The sequence below is a fragment of the Myotis nattereri genome, assembly GCF_964212035.1.
Source record: "Myotis nattereri genome assembly, chromosome: 3".
NCBI classification, from domain to species: Eukaryota; Metazoa; Chordata; class Mammalia; order Chiroptera; family Vespertilionidae; genus Myotis; species Myotis nattereri.
This window is the reverse complement of record NC_138077.1, coordinates 114,432,805-114,453,030: the sequence shown is the minus strand read 5'-3', so window position 1 is coordinate 114,453,030 and position 20,226 is coordinate 114,432,805. Positions and strand designations below refer to the sequence as shown.

General features: G+C 40.8%; 1 protein-coding gene across 4 annotated transcripts in view; it reads right to left on the bottom strand.

Moving 5' to 3' along the window:
• Nucleotides 1-20,226, bottom strand: part of GK5 (glycerol kinase 5) — a 145,204-nt gene that overhangs the window by 110,091 nt on the left and 14,887 nt on the right. For 3 of the 4 annotated variants that reach the window (XM_081086158.1, XM_081086159.1, XM_081086161.1), the window contains exon 2: nucleotides 2,741-2,834. In XM_081086158.1, coding sequence (XP_080942284.1) covers nucleotides 2,741-2,834 — 94 coding nt within the window. Of the gene's footprint in view, nucleotides 1-2,740; nucleotides 2,835-10,224; nucleotides 10,314-20,226 lie in introns of all 4 variants that reach the window. The other variant, XM_081086160.1, reaches the window with a different exon arrangement.

Sequence of the window (20,226 nt, the reverse complement as noted above, 5' to 3'; positions counted from 1 at the left end):
CCAATCTGCCCTGCTCTGTGCATGATGGGGCGGCGCCCCAACTCCCCAATCGGCCCTACTCTGAGCCCGACCAGGGGCTGCACCTAGGGATTGGGCCTGCCCTCTGCCACCCGGGAGCAGGCCTAAGCCAGCAGGTCGTTATCTCCCGAGGGGTCCCAGACTGCGAGAGGGCACAGGCCGGGCTGAGGGACCCCCCCTCCCCCCCGAGTGCACAAATTTTTGTGCACCGGGCCTCTAGTCTGTCTATATGTCAGCTCCCCTCTGGCTCTGGGAGCCCACTTTCTTCCCTTTCCACCAAGGACTAAGAGCTATGTTTCCATTGTTGAGCTGACATACTGAAGATGTCTCACTAGAGCAGAGCAGAACAGTGCAGAAGAAAGCGGACTAGCTCAGAGCAGAGCTCTCTAGCCAGAAAGGAGCCTGGTACCAGGGCCACCTGGCCCACGGCTGCCTCACTCCTGTGCTGTTTTCACAGCCCTGCTGTATCACAATTGAGCTGTTTTGCACTAAAAGTTTCCTTCCTCACAGTACCCCAAAATGGGGATTCCTGTTGGTGTTAAATTGGTGTGAATGTCCATCAGTTGTCACCATATTAATGTTAAATTTCCTGGCTGTGGTGATATAGGAGAATACTACTTTTCTTTGGAAATAATGCTGAAATATTTAGGGATATTGTTATTATATCACAGCAAACCCTTGAATGAATCAGCCAAAAAGTTTTTAGAGGATGATACAGTAAACACCGCAAAACATGTCTGAATCTCTATAGGTATTCAGTGTACTATTTGTGCAAAATTTTATAGGTTCTGAAATATTTCAAACCAAATAGGTGAAAAGTAATTCAGCCAGAAAAATAAAGTAAAAGACCTTTCAGGATTTACATTTACAAGACATGTTTCATATGTTCTTTAAAAGTGTGGCACTGAAAACATTCTTAAAGAGCTAAGATTTCAGACCATGGCAGCAGCCAGGAAAGCACTTTGAATGGAGAGGCCACACAGAAAAATCAAAAACATCCTAATATAGCCCTAACCAGTTTGGCTCAGTGGATAGAGCATCGGCCTGTGGACTGAAAGGTCCCAGGTTCGATTCCAGTCAAGTACATGTACCTTGGTTGTGGGCACATCCCCAGTAGGGGGCGTGCAGGAGGCAGCTGGTCGATGTTTCTCTCCCATCTATGTTTCTAACTCTCTATCCCTCTCCCTTCCTCTCTGTAAAAATAAATAAAATATAATTTTTTAAAAAATCCTAATATATAAAAAGCCAGGGCCAATCACAACCAAAACAACTGACAGATGACCGAATAGCAGGCTGCATGGGGTGACCAAGCCGGCAGGGGAGTTAGTGAGGGATGACCAAACGACTGAACAGCAGGCTGCATGGGGCAACCAGGCCGGCAGGGGAGTTAGTGAGGGATGACCAAAGACTGAACAGCAGGCTGCATGGGGCAACCAGGCCGGCAGGGGAGTTAGTGAGGGATGACCAAACGACTGAACAGCAGGCTGCGTGGGACAGCCAGGCTGGCAGAGGGGGACAGTTGGGGGCAACCAGGCTGGCAGGGGGGGGAAGTAAGAGGCAACCAGGCTGGTAGGGGGGAGGAGCAGTTGGGGGCAGCCAGGCCGGCAGGGGGGCAGTAAGGGACAATCAGGCCAGTGGGCAGAGGCAATTATGGGTGATCAGGCTGGCAAGGGGGTGGCAGTTAGGGGCTACCGGGCTGGCAGGCAGAGGCGGTTAGAGGTGATCAGGCTGGCGGGGGCAGTGGGAGCAGTTAGGAGCGATCAGGTAGGCAGGCAGGCAGGTGAGCAGTTAAGAGCTAGCAGTCCCGGATTGTGAGAGGGATGTCACAGATTGGAGAGGGTGCAGGCTGGGCTGAGGGGACCCCCCACTCTCATGTACAAATTTCATGCACCGGGCCTCTAGTATTTTATAATAAAGGTTACTCAGTGTAACTCCTGACAGCAGGAACTGTGTGTTATAATTTTGTTTATAACCCTCTGGCATTTTGTACACAATAGGAAAACAAATAGGCACCAGCTGCAACCTGGAATAAAGACAGAATGTGAGCCTTTAAACTATGGCTGAGAAAACTCAAACCAGAGGGCAGAGTTGCTGTTTCCATTCCTTGAGAAAGCAGTTCACTATGAACTGCAATGTCTCCTAAAAAATACTGGGAAACTGCTATGAAAGAAAAACAGAAAAATGGAGTTGAAATTGTCAAGAGAGCAATCTAAAATGGAGCCAGAAGGCTTCCAGGAAGCTAAGCTAGCTCACACTCACCACGTGAAATTGAACTTTTGAATTGGGCTAACCCAAATGGCTACATCCTGGCTCTACATCACTGAACTCGCTGTTAAAAAATAAACTTTTCACCTAGCAATAGACATACGCAATTAGTCATGTACAGCATAGTGTAAGTCTGCTTGCCAGCACCAGTCACAGATGTTTCAAAGCAGCTCATGTAACTCTTTGGAAGCCACCTTGTTCTGTCTTCACAAACTCTTTCCCTTTCTTTCATGTTCGGAACATAGTTGGGGTTTCTAACCAAATGTATGTTTCCAACCCCAGAAGTAACACTTTTGTTTGCCTTGACATTTTTGGTCAAAACGGAGTGACATTGTGACCCCAATAAAATGCTATATGTGTATAACCTAGGAAGCCCACAAAATTCTAGACTCTCGAGGAAAATTCTTATTACAAACAAAATATACTTTATTATTTTTATTTTCATAAATCCAATTACCTTTGACAGATTCCTTTATTACAGCAACAAATTGAAGCCAGAGAACATCAGGATCAATTTCAACCCAGCCAATTTGAGGACAAAGGCTTACTACCTATGGAAAATACAAGATTTAGAATAAACAACATAAGATCAAGTCAGTAGTATCTGGGTCTTAAGATTACTTGTTAAAATCACTAATATTTTTATTGATTATCTAATTTATTTTTAAAGTGGAAAAAAATATTTACTAGTATACGAAATAAGAAAGGATGATACACCAAAATAACAGTTTTCTTCAGTTTATGAGTTTACAGAAGATGTTATCTTTATTTTCCAAGTTTATCTTTATTTTCTAAGATTTCTACAATAAAGCCGTGTTATTGCAATAAAAAAAGAGGCAGACACTTAAAAAACAAAAATTAACAGATAACATACCAAGTTCTGGTTCAGACTGTGTTGGAGCAAACATACTCCACTCTGTCCCTCTCACTGAATGCAGATATAAAAGCTGGGCAGAATGTATGGAGAAGCTATATGGGGACTCAAGAAAGTATACTGGGGCAGGTGGAGAGGGTTAGAAGATAGGAATTCAAGTACCACGGGACTGGTGGTAAGTTTCCTATTTTTCTTCTAGTATTCCCTGGCCTGGACTCAAGGCAGCCTGAAAACCAGAAGTGAGAACCAGGATGCAGTAAATACCCTAAGAGAAGCACTTTTCTTTTGGCTAACACTCAGAGGGAATGGGGGAAAGCCCCCATATTTCTTTTCTTTCCCCCACCCCTTGCCTCCACACTTTTGTACCCAGGCTAACCCGGTGGCTGCCTCAGCAACCACAAACACCTAAAGTACTGAGGGGATAAAGCTTTCTCTCCAATCAAAGGAGCTGTGGGTCCAAAAGGGTAATGTGAGCCCCCATGGCTTTTTTCTCTCTCTATGCTCCTGATGCCTACCCCCAGATATGAGAAATGCCTGGCAGAATAGTGTAATGGAAGCTCCAGCTTTCTAGGAAGATCTCAGAGAGAAAGGAGCTTGAAAAAGCTATTCCAGAAAGTTGTGTATAAATTCCTAGGCTCACCTCAAAGCTGCACTTGTGTAAATGTAATCCTAAACAGCATAGCAAAGATGTTAAGATCAGAACTACGGGGCAGACCACTTGACCACTGGGTGGCACATACACAGGGCATATCCAAACAGTACTTCCAAGTGTAAGAACAGAACACTGAAACCAAAGTCCACAGAAGGCTGGTCAGAATTTTTAGTCTGAGCCCAACTGCATTAATTGCCTGCTACAAGAAAAATACAAACATTCATCATAGGATTTACACAAGATCCAGGGAATTAAACCATGATATTCAAAAGGTCCAGGATACAATCCAAAATTACAAGGTATATAAAAGAAGAGAAAAATCTCAACTCAGACAGGAAAAGATAATCAGTAGATACCAATGCCAAGATGACACAGAAGATATCTGAAAAGGGTTTTAAAGCAGCTTCAAGAACAACAAATTCTTTTGAAACAAGTGGAAAGACAGAAAGTCTCAGCAAAAAAATAGAAGACATAAAAAAAATTTTAGGAAAGGGAAGGAAGATGGCGACTGGCAGGAAGGTAGGGAGGGAGAGAGTGTGAGAGCACGAGGGAGCGATAGAGGAGTGTGTGGACCTGTGTGGTGTGTGTGTGTATGAGTAGGGACAGTTAGATTCTGCAGGTCTTCCAAGGGGCTGCCAAACCGGGCAGTCTTAGACGGCAGAGCCCCGCTCCCAGCGTGGACACTCCGGGCAGCCAGCGCAGGCACAGAGACCAGGCCATCTTGAGAAACAGAGCTGCTTGAGACTTGGATCCTGGCCTCAGCACCACCCAGTCTGGTCTCAGACACAAACCAGGACCCGGCAGCCACTGGGGACAGAGACCTGCGACCACAGCTACAGACCCACAGACACCAAGAATCCAGGCCGCAGATTTCTGTGCTTCACAGAGCCTATCTCCCTCCCTACAGGCTTACTGGCAGCGCCATAGTAACTGGTAGACCCGCCCCTTGCACAGGCCATAGCCCTGCTACAGGAATTTGAGCCTGGGAGTGCGCAGACACTGGGAATCTGTTCCCCGCAATGCAATCGGGCGACCAAACCCGAAGCCCACACAGGACAGAAGTGCCAACTGACTTAGATTCTGGGCAAGCAGCACACGAAGTCTGTTTTCCGCAGTGCAGGAGTGGACCTCCTGCCGACACAGTGCTACTGTGCAACCCAGTCCCCAAGCTGACCTGGACCCCGATTCTCTGGGTGGGAGGCAGCACTGGGCACCATGACTTGACTCTGTTTCTTATCACGTAGGCCTGGGATCCCTGACTCACAGTGTATCCACACTAAGAGACAGTGACTCCAATTCTTGGTGCATGCTCACACAGGGACCCTGATTCTCAGCGCAAGGCCACACAAAGCAACAGAGACTCTGATACTCGATTCTTGGTGCAGGCACAGGGGAACTCTGACTCCTGGCTTGTGCTAGGGGACTCTGATTTTCTGCACATGCCAGCGAGGTCTCTGTTTCAGCGTGGTTCAGGCAGGGTCCCTGATTCTAGGTGCATGCACGAGGCCACACTGAGTGCTCGTAACGCTGACCCTGGGTGAGCCCGGTTCGCACCAACCCATGGGTGCCACGCATCTTGGTGTCAGAGCTCTTCAGTGATACTCGGGTGATGCAAAGCTCCCGCTGCACACGGCCCAGGCCCATGCAACTCAACGTTTGAACCCTCTGCTGATAGTCTGAATGGGGAGACGACACAATCCCCAGAAGAAAGAAAATGAGGAGTCACCAAGAAAGGAAATCAGTAAAACTGAAGCATGCAACATGACAGAAAATGAATTCAGAGTAATGGTCATACAATTCTTATACCAATGGATGACAAAATCAACAACCTATGCAAGAATCAGGAAGAAATCAAAAGTGATACAGCTACAATAAAAAACACCATGGAAGATTTCAACAGTTACTAGAAGAAGCAGAGGACCGAATTAGTGAGTTAGAAGATAAGGTAGAAAAACAAGCTCAATCTGAACAGCAACTGGAGAAAAAAAATAAAAAGCAGGAGGAGAGCCTAAGGGAGCTTTGGGACAACACAAAACAAAGTAACATACATATAATAGGGCTGCCAGAAGGACAAGAAGAGAAGCAAGGATTAGAAAATCTATTTGAAGAAATAATGACAGAAAACTTCCCAGATATGGGGAATAAAAAAGTTACACAAGTACAGAGAGTCCCAAGCAAGCTAAATCACAAAAGACTCACACCAAGACACATCATAATTACAATGGCAAATCTTAAAGACAAAGAGAGAATCTTAATGGCTGCAAGAGAGAGACAGAGAGTTATCTACAAAGGATCCCGCATCAGATTATCAAGTGATTTCTCAACAGAAACACATCAAGCTAGAAGGGAATGGAAGGAGATATACAAAGTGTTGCAAAGCAAAGGACTGAATCCAAGAATGCTATATCCAGCAAGACTATCAATCAAAATTGAAGGGGAAATCAGGAGCTTCGCAGACAAAAAAAAGCTAAGGGAGTTTACCACTACCAAGCCAGCAATTCAAGAAATGCTGTAAAAAGACGAAATAAAAAGGTAAGAAGGAACACAGGCACAAAAATAAAAATGACTATAAACAAGTGCCTTTCACTAATAACTTTAAACGTAAACAGACTAAATGCTCCAATCAAAAGACATCAAGTGGCTGAATGAATAAGAAAACATGACCCATATATATGCTGTCTACAAGAGACCCACCTCAGAACAAGGGACTCAGACTGAAAGTGAAGGGTTGGAAAAATATCTTTCAGGCAAATGGAAAGGAAAAAAAAGCTGGGGTAGCAATACTTATATCTGACCAAATAGACCTCAAAGTGAAGGCCATAACAAGAGATAAGGAAGGCCACTTCATAATACTAAAGGGATTGATAAAACAAGAAGATATAGCCCTGATGAACATATATGCACCAAATGCAGGAGCACCCAAATACATAAAAAAAACTCCTGGAGCCCTAGCCGGTTTTGCTCAGTGGATAGAGCATTGGCCTGCGAACTGAAAGGTCCCAGGTTTGATTCGAGTCAAGGGCACAGGCCCGGGTTGTGGGCTTGATCCCCAGTGGGGGACTTACAGGAGGCAGCCAATCCATGATTCTCTCTTATCATGGATATTTCGATCTCACTCTTCCTTCCTCTCTGAAATCAATAAAAATATATTTTAAAAAAATTCCTGGAAGATATCAAGGGAGAGATCAACAACAATACAATCACAGTAGGGGACTTTAATACACTACTGACATCACTGGATAAATACTCTAGACAAAAAAATCAGCAAAGAAACAGCAATCCTAAATGACCCACTAGATCAGATGGACTTAATTGACATCTTCAGAACATTTCGCCCCAAAGCCACGGAATATACATTCTTCTCAAGTGCACATGGGACATTTTAAAAAATAGACCACATATTGGGTCACAAGCAAAGTGTCCCCAAATTCAAGAAGATTGAAATCATACAAAGTATCTTCTCAGACCACAATGGCATAATATTAGAAATAAACTACAATAAGAACAATCCAAAAAACTGAAACACTTGGAAGCTGAATAGCATGCTATTAAATAATGATTGGGTTACCAATGAGATCAAAGAAGAAATTAAAAACATTCTGGAAACTAATGACAATAAAAACACAACAATCCAAAATCTATGGGACACAATGAAAGCAGTCCTGAGAGGGAAGTTTAAAGCTCTACAGGCCTACCTAAAAAAAAAAAAAAAAAAAAAAAAAAAAAAAAACAACAACAACAATAAAAAACGGCAATAAAACATCTAACTCTACAACTCAAAGAATTAGAAAAAGAACAATAAGAAAAGCCCAGAGTGAGCAGAAGGAAGCTGATAATAAAGATCAGAGCAGAAATAAATGACATACAGACCAAAAAACAATACAAAAGATCAATGAAACCAAGAGTTGGTACTTTGAAAGGATGAAAAAGATTGATGAACCCCTAGCCAGGATCACCAAGAAGCATAGAGAGATGACATAAATAAACAAAATCAGAAATGAAAGAGGTGAAATAACAACAAACCACAAAGAAATACAAAGGATTGTTAAAATATACTATGAACAATTCTACTCCAACAAACTAGACAACCTGGAGGAAATGGAAATATTCCTAGAAAAATACAACCTTCCAAAACTCAATCAGGAAGATTCTAAAAATCTCAATAGGCCGATAACTATGGAAGAAATTGAAGCAGTCATCAAAAAGCTCCCAGCAAACCAAAGTCCAGGGCAAGATGGCTTCACAGGGGAGTTATACCAAACATTCAAGCAAGAACTAAAACCTATCCTCCTCTGACTATCCAAAAAAATTCAAGAGAAGGAACACTTCCAAGTTCATTCTATGACACCAGCATTACCCTAATACCAAAACCAGATAAAGACAACACAAAAAAAGAGAATTATAGGCCAATATCCCTCATGAACATAGATGCCAAAATCCTCAACAAAATCCTAGCAAATCAGATCCAGCAGTACATCAGAAAGATCATACACCATGCCCAAGTAGGATTTATCCCAGGGATTCAAGGATGGTACAATATCCACAAATCAATAAACGTGATACATCACATAAACAAATTGAGAGATAAAAATCACAGTCATATCAATTGATGCAGAAAACGCATTTGACAAAATCCAACAAGCTTTCTGGATAAAAACTCTCAGCAAGGTGGGAATAGAAGGATCATACCTCAACCTAATAAAAGCCATATACGACAAACCCACAGCCAACATCATACTCAATGGACAAAAACTACAACCATTTCCCATAAGAACAAGAACAAGACAGGGATGCCCACTCTCACCACTCCGGTTCAACATAGTACTGGAAGTACTAGCCATTGTGATCAGAGAAAAAGAAGAAATAAAAGGCATCCAAATTGGAAAAGAAGAAGTAAAACTGTCCTTATTCACAGATGACATGATACTGTACACAGAAAACCCTAAAGACTCCATCAAAAATTTATTAGATTTGATAAATGAATTCAGCAATGTAGCAGGATACAAAATTAACGCCAAGAAATCTATGGCATTTCTATACACCAATAGTGAACTTACAGAAAGAGACACTACAAAAGCAATCCCCTTTACCATCGCACCAAAAAAATTAAGATACCTAGGAAAAAACTTAACTAAAGAGGTAAAAGTCCTCTACTCAGAAAACTACAGGACGTTGAAAAAAGAGATAGAGAAAGACATAAACAGATGGAAGAACATACCATGTTCATAGACTGGTAAAATCAACATCATTAAAATGTCCATATTACCCAAAGCAATCTATAAATTAAACGCACTCCCCATTGAAATACCAATGGCATATTTCATAGACCTAGAAAGAACTTTCCAAAAATTCATCTGGGGAAAAAAAAAAAGAGCCCGAATAGCTGCAGCAATCCTGAGAAAGAAGAATAAAGTAGGTGGGATCTCAATACCAGATAGAAAGCTGTATTACAAAGCCACTGTTCTTAAAACAGCCTGGTACCGGCACAAGAACAGACATACAGACCAATGGAATAGAATAGAGAACCCAGAAATTGACCCAAATCACTATGCCCCATTAATATTCGACAAAGGAGGCATGAACATACAATGGAGTCAAGACAGTCTCTTCAATAAATGGTGCTGGGAAAATTGGACATGAAAAAAATGAAACTAGACCACCAACTTACACCATACACAAAAATAAACTCAAAATGGATAAAGGACTTAAACATAAGATCGGAAACCATAAAAATACTAGAGGAATCCACAGGCAGCAAAATCTCAGACATATGCTGAAACAATTTCTTCACTGATACGGCTCCTAGGGCAGTGGTAACTAAAGAGAAAATAAACAAATGGGACTACATCAAAATAAAAAGCTTTTGCACAGCAAAGGAAACCCTCAACAAAACAACAAGAAAGCCCACTGCATGGGAGAACATATTTGCAAATGTTATCACCGATAAAGGTTTAATCTCCAACATTTACAGGGAACTCATACAACTTAACAAAAGGAAGATGAACAATCCAATCAAAAAATGGGCAACAGACCTAAATAGATACTTTTGAAAGTAGACAGAAAAAAGGCCAAAAGACATATGAAAACATGCTCAAAGTCACTAATTATCTGAGAGATGCAAATCAAAACGACAATGTGGTATCATCTCACACGTGTTAGAATGGCTATCATCAACAAATCAACAAACGATAAGTGTTGGTGAGGATATGGAGAAAAAGGAACCCTTTTGCACTGCTGGTGGGAATGCAGACTGGTGCAGCCACTGTGGAGAAGAATATGGAGTTTCCTCAAAAAAACTAAAAATGGAACTCCCATTTGACCCTGTGATCCCACTTCTAGGAATATATCCCAAGAATCTAGAAACACCAATTAAAAAGGATATATGCACCTGTATGTTCATAGCAGCACGACTCACCATAGCTAAGATGTGGAAACAGCCTAAGTGCCCATCAGCAGATGAGTAGATTAGAAAACTGTGGTACATCTACACAATGGAATACTATGCTGTGGTAAAAAAAAAAAAAAAAAAAGAATTCTTACCATTTGCAACAGCATGGATGTAATAAGCCAGTCAGAGAAAGATAAATATCACATGATCTCACTCATTTATGGAATATAATGAACAACATAAACTGAGGAACAAAAACAGATCCACAGACAGAGAAACATAGATCAGACTGTCAAACCTCAGAGGGAAAGTAGGGGATGGTGAGGGTAAGGGGGAGAGACCAACCAAAGAATTTGTAGGCATGCATATAAGCCTAACCAATGAACACAGACAACAGGAGGGTGAGGGCATAGCTGGAAGAGGGGGTTGGGGGGTAATGGGGGGGGGATGAGGACACATATGTAATAATAAAATATATATATATATTAAATTTTTTAGAATTAAAAAATACAATAATTAGGGGAGTGGAAGAAACTGAGTGATGATGGTCAAAGGGTACAAATTTTCAGATATAAGATAAGGTTTAAAGACCTAATGTACAGACAGCATGGTGACTATAGTTGTTAATAATGTATTGTATACTTGAAATTTGCTAAGAAAGTAGTTCTCCACATAAACACACACAAATGGTAATCTTGTGAGGTTATGGATATGTTAATTAACTTGATTGTGATAATCATTTCACAATGTGTAGGTATACTAAATATAATGTTCGCCTTAAATACTTACAGATTTTATTGGTCAATCATACCTCAATAGAGCTGGAAAAAATCAATTTAAAAAAGAAAAATATAATAATTAAAATTTAAAAACATACTTGATGGACTCAATAGTAGAATGCAGATAGTAGAAGAAAGTCAATAAACTTGATGATGGACCAATACAAATTATCTATTCTGAATAAAAGAAAGAAAAAACATTGGAAAAACTGAATAAGGCCTCAGGGATCTGTGGGAAAGGGCTAAAGGTCTAATAGTTATGCCATCACTAGAGGCCAGGTGCACAAATTCATGCACAGATGGGGTCCCTCAGCCTGGCCAGAGATCAGGGCCGATTGGGGTAGTCCCAATCGGGGCCAGCCAGCCACGGGGAGGGACTGTGGGAGGTTGGTCGGTGGCGGGAGGTTGGCTGTGGGAGCGCACTGCCCAGCAGGGGGCAACTCCTACATTGAGCATCTGCCCCCTGGTGGTCAGTGTGTGTCATAACTACCAGCCAGTCATCCAGTCATCCATTCTTAACAGTTGCCTAGGCTTTAATATATATGGATAACTATTAGTAAAGAAATGATAGTCCCACGCAGAAAAATATGACGTTAAGGAAGTAAGAGTGCTTAAAACTTTTCAAGTTCAGTGAGATTTCAAATCTGTATATTCTAGAAGCCAAAAAAATGGCTAACAGGATAAGTCCAAAGTCATACACATCCAGATTCAGCATAATTAGAATGGTGAAAACCAAAAACAAAGAAATTTTCTTGAAAGCAGCCAGACACATCCTATATAATAAAGAGGGAATATGCAAATTGACCATCACTCTGCTACAAAGATGGCGGCACCCACAGCGGAGGCGGGGATTTCCGTAATGAGCCTTAACAAATAATCAGCAGGGACCTGAGGCTCCACCCCCCCCAAGCCCCCATGGGGCTTGACAGGAGACCTCAGGCCGTGCCCCACCACCCAGCAGGGCTTGATGGGGGACCTCAGGCCGCGCCCCTTGCCCCAGCACCATGCCGGGGAACCTGAGGCTACACCCCCCCCCAGCAGGGCTTGACGGGGGACCTAAAGGTGTGGCCCCACCCCGCACCAGGCTGGAGAACCTCAGGCTGTGCTTCCCTACCCGGTGGGGCTTGATGGGGTACCTCAGGCCACACCCCACGCCCCGGCACCGGGCCAGGGAACCTGAGGCCACGCTCCCCTCCTGGTGGGGCTTTACAGGGGACCTGAGGCTGCGCTCCCCTCCCAGTGCTGGGCTGGGGGACCTGAGGCCATGCCCTCCTCCTGGTGGGACTTTACAAGGGACCTGAGGCCATGCCCCCCTCCCAGTGGGGCTTTACAGGGGACCTGAGGCTGCACCCCCCTCCCAGCACCAGGCCAGGGGACCTGAGGCTGCGCCCCCTGCCCGGTGGGGCTAGACGGGGGACCTCAGGCCACACACTCCACCCTAGTGCCAGGCCAAGGGACCTGAAGCTGCACGTCCCCACCCCCGCCCAGATGGGCTTGACAAGGGTGGGACCAGCCGGGTCTGGATCTAGCCCAATGGGGTGGGCCGGCCGGATCTGGGTCTCGCGTGATTTTGAGGTGCACATGGGTGGGCGGGGACTTGACTCTGGGTCCCGTGGTGCACTCCAGACTCTAACAAGAGGAAGATTTTCATATACATTTTACTAATTTTCTTTCATCTCTGACACTTCTACTATAAGAAAAGGGCAAATAGCAATATTAAAATATTCTCTCTAATCCCCTTTTAATGTGCACGAATTTCGTGCACCAGGCCACTAGTTACATATATAAAACAATAATCTGAATGAGTGTAAATTTTTCATCAGAACTATGAACACCAGGAGGCAGTAGCTCAACATTCTTAAAGTGCTAAAAAAAACAAAAAAAACAGATATTCACAGTTCTATTTCAAAATTCCAGTAGAATTTTTGTAGATATAGACATAATGATTCTAAGATTTATATGGAACTAAAATAGCCAAAAATATTGAAAAGAATAAAATTGGAGGAATCACACTACCCAATTTCAGGACTTACAGTAATCAAGCTACAGTAATCAAGTAGGTGTAGACAAATAGATCAATGGTATAGAATAAAGTGCAGAAATAGTCCTATAAAAAGATAGCTCATTAATTTCTGACAAATATATAAGGCAATTTAATGGAGAAAGGATAGCATTTTCAACAGAATTTGAACAATTACACACCCATGTGCAAAAAAATTAACTTCAATCTAAACCTCACATCTTATACAAAAATTAACTCAAAAGGTATCATAGATCTAAATGTAAAACTGTAAAATGTTTAGAAGAAAACACAGGAGAAAATCTTTGTGACTTCGGGTTAGGTGAAGAGTTAGAGATGACACCAAAAGTATGATTCATAAAACAAAATAACTGATAAATTGTATTTCATCAAAATTAAAAACATGTGCTCTGTAGAAGATACTGTTAAGAAAATAAAAAGACTACATAGACTGACTGAAAATATATGCAAATCATATAACCAATATAGGAATCATATTAAGAACATACAAAGAATTCTCAAAACTCAACAGTAAGGAAACAACCGAATTAAAAATTGGCAAAAGACCTGAACGGGCACTTTACCAAAGAAGATATATGGATAGCAAATAAGCACATAAAAATATTCAACATCATTAGCCATTAGGGAAGTGCAAATCAAAACCACAATGAAACACCACTACATCTCTTAGGATGCATAAAATAAAAAACACTAATAATATCAAGTGTCATGAAGAACACATGGAACTCTTACACATTGCTGGTGGTAATGCAAAATGGGACAGCCAATCTGGAAAAGTTTGGCATTTCTTGTTAAATTAAACATTCACTTATCCTACGACTCAACAATCCCACTCCTAGGTATTTATCCTAAAGAAATGAAAACTTACGTTCACATTAAAATCTGTACAAAATGTTCATATTTTATTCAGTTCTATTCAAAATCACCAGAAAATGGAAACAACCCAAAATGTACTTCAATAGGTAAATGAATGTGATAGATCCATAATGGGTTATTACTCAGAAATAATAAGGAATGAACAAGATTGATACACACAACAACATAGACAAATTTCAAAGGAATTATGCTGAAAAAAGCCAGTTTCCAAAGAATGTTTACTATACTGTTCCACTTAGATGACATTCCCAAAATGAAAAAACTGTAGTGATGGAAAATAGATCAATGGCTAGCAGAGGTTACATACAGGAGGAGGGTATGACTACAAGGAATAACACAAGGTCATTTTCTGGGATACTTCGATACATGTACTAAAACTCACAGAACTTGTTCACTACAAAAGTCAATTTTAGTGTATATTCATTTTTAAAATAAGAGGAGCCTATTGCTTTAGGTTAAAATAACTTAAACATAGTGTTTTTATCTCCAATTCCTCTCAAGACTCAATTAAGATAAAAACATTAAAATGGTCTATGTAGAATAAGAGAGCAAACAAGTTCAGACCAGGTTTTAACAAATGTTTTGTTTGTTTAATTATATCTTTACTAGAGGCCTGGTGTATATTTGCCAGCTGTGAGCTCAGCTTCTGGCCAAGCAGCACTCCCCCTGTGGGAGCCCACTGACCACCAGGAGGCAGCTCCTGCATTGAGTGTCTGCCCCCTGGTGGTCAGTGTGTGTCAAAGCAACCAGTCGTTCTGCTGTTTGGTTGATTTGCATATTAGCCTTTTATTATATAGGCCTAGAGGCCCGGTGCACAAAATTTCTGCACTCGGGTGGGTCCCTCAACCCGGCCTGTGCCCTCTCACAGTCTGGGGCCCCGTGGGGGCCCCTTCCCCTGGCTGCTGGCACCAGTTTTCCTCCAGCGCCCGGAACCCAGGCCTTCGCTCTTCGCCAGGAGGGGCCGGCGCAGCAGGCTTCACTCTTCGCTTTTCGCTGGCCACTCGGGCCCCGGGGGTGAGGTCGGCGCGGCGAGCGATGGGCTTAGCTCTTTGCTCACCACGCAGGCCCCGGGGGCAGGGCCTGCATGGCAGGCTTAGCGCTTAGCTCTTCGCTCACCACGCCAGCCTTCGCTCACTGCTCCTGCCTGGGGCCAGTTGGCTTCGCTCCGTAGCTTGGTGCCTACATATGCAAATTAGCTGCCATCTTTATTGGTGGTTAACTTGCATATTTCCCTGATTAGCCAATGGGAAGTGTAGCAAAGGTACAGTCAATTACCCTTTTTGTCTTTTATTAGATAGGATTGTTGAGAGTATTATAGCTGTTCCTCCCTTCCCTCCCCCCATTGACTTCCTCTACCCAATCCCACCTTGCCCTAGCCTTCACCACCCTAGTGTCTGTGTCCATGGGTAATGTATTTATTCATTCATATAAGTTCTTTGGTTAATCTCTTCCCAACCCCTCCCCACTTCCACCTGAGATTCATCAGTCTGTTCCATGTTTCCAAGCCTGTGGTTCTATATTATTCATTGGTTTGTTTATTCGATTCCTTGTTTATTTATTTTTAGATTCAATTGTTGAGAGATATGTATTTATTGCCATTTTACTATTCATATTTTGGTATTTTTTTTCCTTCTTCTTCTTAAAGGAAACCCTTAAAGTAGCTCAGGTGACTGGGGAGGCTGAACTACTGGGGCCTATAGGACACCTACTACACAAAGCCATTCTACCAATTCCAGGAGACATAGCAGCTCTATCTAATACACAGAAACAAACACAGGGAACCAGCAAAAGTGCAGAGACAAAGAAATATCACAAATTAAAGAACAGAAGAAACTTCCAGAAAAAGAACTAAATGAAATGGAAGCAAGCAAACTACTAGATACAGAGTTCAAAACAAAGGTTATAGGGATGCTCAAGGAACTTAATGAGAGTTTCAAGGATCTTAGTGAGAATGTTAAGAACTTAGTGAGAATTTCAAGGAAATTAGTGAGAACTTCAAAGACATGAAAAGGACCAGTCAGAAATGAAGGATACACTAACGTTTATGACGAATAATTTATAGGAAAGCAACAGTAGAGTAGAGGTCGCTGAAAATCAAATCAGCATTTTGGAATATGAGGAAGCAAAAAACCTAAACAAAAGAGCAAAAAGAAAAAAGGATCCAAAAATATGAAGTTAGTGTAAGGAGCCTCTGGGACTTCAAGCGTACCAACATTTGCATCATGGAGTGCTAGGAGGAGAAGAGAGGGAGCAAGAAATTGAAAATCTATTTGAAAAAATAATGACCAAAAACTTCCCCTAGGTGGTGAAAGAAATAGACATACAAGTCCAGAAAGCAAAGAGAGCCCCAAGCAACATTAAACCTAAAGAGGACCACACCAAGATACATCACAATTAAAATGCCAAGGGTTAAAGACAAAGAGAACATTTTAAAAGCAGCAAGAGAGCCGAAACCGGTTTGGCTCAGTGGATAGAGCGTCGGCCTGTGGACTGAAAGGTCCCAGGTTCAAGTCCGGTCAAGGGCATGTACCTGGGTTGCGGGCATATCCCCAGTGGGAGATGTGCAGGAGGCAGCTGATCGATGTTTCTCTCTCATCGATGTTTCTAACTCTCTATCTCTCTCCCTTCCTCTCTGTAGAAAATCAATAAAATATATTTTTTAAAAAATAAATAAATAAAAAATAAAAGCAGCAAGAGAATAGCAGTTACCTACAAAGAGTGCCCATAGGACTGTCAGCTGATTTCTCAACAGAAACTTTGCAGGCCAGAAGAGAGTGGTAAAAAATATTCAAAGTGATGAAAAGCAAGGACCTACAACTAAGATTACTCTACCCAGAAAAGCTATCATTTACAATTGAAGGTCATATAAAGAGCTTCACAGACAAGAAAAAGGTAAACGAGTTCACCACCAAACCTTTATTATAAGAAATGTTAACAAATGTTTTTAATATTAACAGTGAGTGGGTGGGTTGAGTGGTATATGGTTAAGCAAAGAGGAAAAAACTGATACCTCATTCTTTGCTCAAATTTAACCAATCTATGCTCAATCTCTGGCAGAGATTCTAGGTTAGAACCTAAGAATTAGAGGTATCTCCACAGGCTGAGATGTCAGGTGGAGCTGAACAAAGAATAGTTCAAAGTCTTTATAAGCATCCCCAATTCCCCTCCTCCAGCCAGCTCGCTGCCCATCCCTAACTATGCAAAAGGTAAGAGGTTTACTCTGGGGCTGGGGACTGGTGTGAAACAGAGAAGCTTTTTACTTGCAAATACCAGATATAGCTGAGTGGGATAAAGCATGATACTAAAAACATGAGCAGAGAAGCAACCAAAAATTACCAATTAAGAAAAACCTATAACATGTAAGGAAAGCAAAATAAGAAAAAAAGGGGAACTCTAAGAAATATTGACAATGTGAGGAACATTAAGTTCATATGAAAAAATAATCCAGTGAGCTCATCAGAAACAAACAGACCTAACAAAATATATTCTATTCTATCAAATAATATTTCTATTCTTCCCATGTAAGATTTTCATGACCACAGACTGTAATGGCTCAACTGCAATAAACACTTCCTCACCCGCAAAACACTCAATGTGGGTATCATCGTTTCAAGTCTACAAAACTTTAGACTTAATGGTGGCACTCCAGAATCACTTCCCCCCACTCCATCAACATCCCCAAACATGTCACAAGAGTGAAATCAAACCATGCTAAAATTATATAAAAAATAAAACCAAAGCTAAGAAGAAAATTTGTTTTGTTGATTAAAAACAAAAAACAATCTTTTTTTTTTTCAAGAGTGTACAGAGGATACACAGTATTGGTGATTCCAATGTTTTCTTTAGAGTGGTCTTTCTGTACAGTAAACCCTCGATTTTGTGGACCTCAACTTAATGGACTTCAGATTTAACAGACAAAATTTTCAGTCCCTATGTCATATGTGAAAATTAACACCCTGATAATTTCAAAATTCTTTTAGCCAACACTTGCTTATAATCAAATTAATAGGTTATTCTGTGTTATTAATTCACTTATTTCTAACAAATTTTAGCAAACAAGCCATATGTTGGAAAAGAATCCTGTAGTAAGTCACTGACATAAACTAAATAAATATTACATATCTACAACTGTAGTCTACATATTTAAATACAAGAGTTATCACCCATAAACAATGTTTGGCAAATGATAAGCACATGATCACACAGCATCATGCATACGAATTGGTTCTGTTGTTGCATGGTGTGACTTTGTCATGTCCCAGCCACGTGCATTTGTTTACTTGCAGTGACAGGCAAATGCAGGCGTTTACTGGGCTTATTCAGTATAAATTTTAAATTACAATAATGCATATAGAAAACTTTTCTGTGAAATTAAATTTTTCATACATACTTAATTTTAATTACACAAACGTGTATAACGTAAGTAAAAACAGATAAATTAATTTGTCAATTTTTTAACATATGCATTCAGAAAACCTATTTTATTATGTAACAGACTTTCAGCTGCAATAGACATCCCCTCACCTGAATTAGTCCATTATATCGAGGTTTTACTGTATTATTCTTCCAAGCAAGATTTCATCTATCAGTTTCTTCATAATGGCATGCTGTTCCAAAGGGGAACATGAGAAACTTTCTCCATTTTGAAAAACTAAAATCATCAAATATTCACATGTGGGATTTTCAACTCTGAATACTATTTTAGGATATAACACTAACATTTAAGAGTCCATGAAAAGTTTATTTTAATCATTTTTAAATTTTTAATTACAGTTGACATACATTATTGTTAATTTCAGGTGTACATACCAGTAATTAGAAATTACGTAACTTACTAAGTGATCATCCCAATAAATCTTATACCTATCTGACATCATATTAGAATATTATTGACTGTATTCCCTATGCTGTACTTTACATCCCCATAACTATTCTATAACAACCAATTTCTACTTCATAGTCCCTTCACCTTTTTCACCCATCCATTCAATCCCCCCTCCAATCTGGTAACCTTCAAAACATTCTCTTTATCTATTAGTCTATTTCTGTTCTGCTTGTTCATTTATTTTGTTTTTTAGATTCAATTGTTAATAGATATATACTTATTGCCATTTTATTGTTCATATTTTTTCATCTTTTTTTTTCTTCTCCTTAAAGAGCCTTTAACATTGCATATCATACTGGTTTGGTGGTGATGAACTCCTTAACATTTTATTGTCTGGAAAGCTCTTTAATCTAAAGAGCTCTGATTCTAAATGATAGCTTTGCTAGGCAGAGCAATCCTGGTTGCAGATCCTTGCTTTTCATCACTTTGAATATTTCTTGCCAATCCCTTCTGGCCTGCAAAATTTCTGTTAAGAAATCAGCCGACAGTCTTATGGTAGCTCCTTTGTAAGTAATTTCTTTTCTCTTGCTGCTTTTAAGGTTTGCTCTCTGTCTTTAACCTTTGGCATTTTAATTACGACTTGCCTTGGTGTGGACCTCTTTGGGTTCATCTTGTTTGAAACTCTCTGTGCTTCCTAGACTTGTATATCTACTTCCTTCATCAAGATAGGGAAGTCTGTCATTTTTTCAAAAAGGTTTTCAATTTCTTGCTCTCTCTTCTCCTTCCCATACCCCCATCATGAAAATGTTGGTACTTTTGAAGCAGTCTAGAGCCTCCTTACACTATCATCTTTTTTTGGATTTTTTTTCTTTTTGTTCTTCTGATTAGGTGTTTTTTGCTTCCTTTTATTCCAAATCACTGATTTGATTTTTAGCTTCATCTATTTACTGTTGATTCCCTGTAAGTTATTCTCTTCAGTTAGTGTATCCTTTACTTCTGATACTGGTGCTTTTTTTATGCTGTTGAGGTTCTCACTAAGTTTATTGAGCATCCTTATAACCAGTGTTGTTGTTTTCTTTAAGTTTTTTTTATTTTTTATTTTGTTGTTAATCCTCCATCCAAGGATATTTTTCCATTGCTTCTTAGAGAGAGTGGATGAAAGAGGGAAAGACAGAGAGAAACATTGACATGAAACACATCAATTGAATGCCTCCTGCATGTGCCCCAACCAGGGCCAGGCCAGGGAAGGGCCTGCAACCAAGGTATGTGCCCTTGACCGGAATCAAACCCAGGACCCTTTAGTCTGCAAACCAATGCTCTATCCACTGAGCCAAACCAGCTACGGTTATAACCAGGGTTTTGAACTCTGTATCTAGATTTTATTTAATTATTTTCCTAATTGTGTTCTGTTCTTTCATTTGGGACATTTTTCTTTGTCTCCTCATTTTGGCAGCCTTCCTGTGTTTGGTTCTACATATTAGAGCTACTACTTCTCCCAGGCTTGGTAG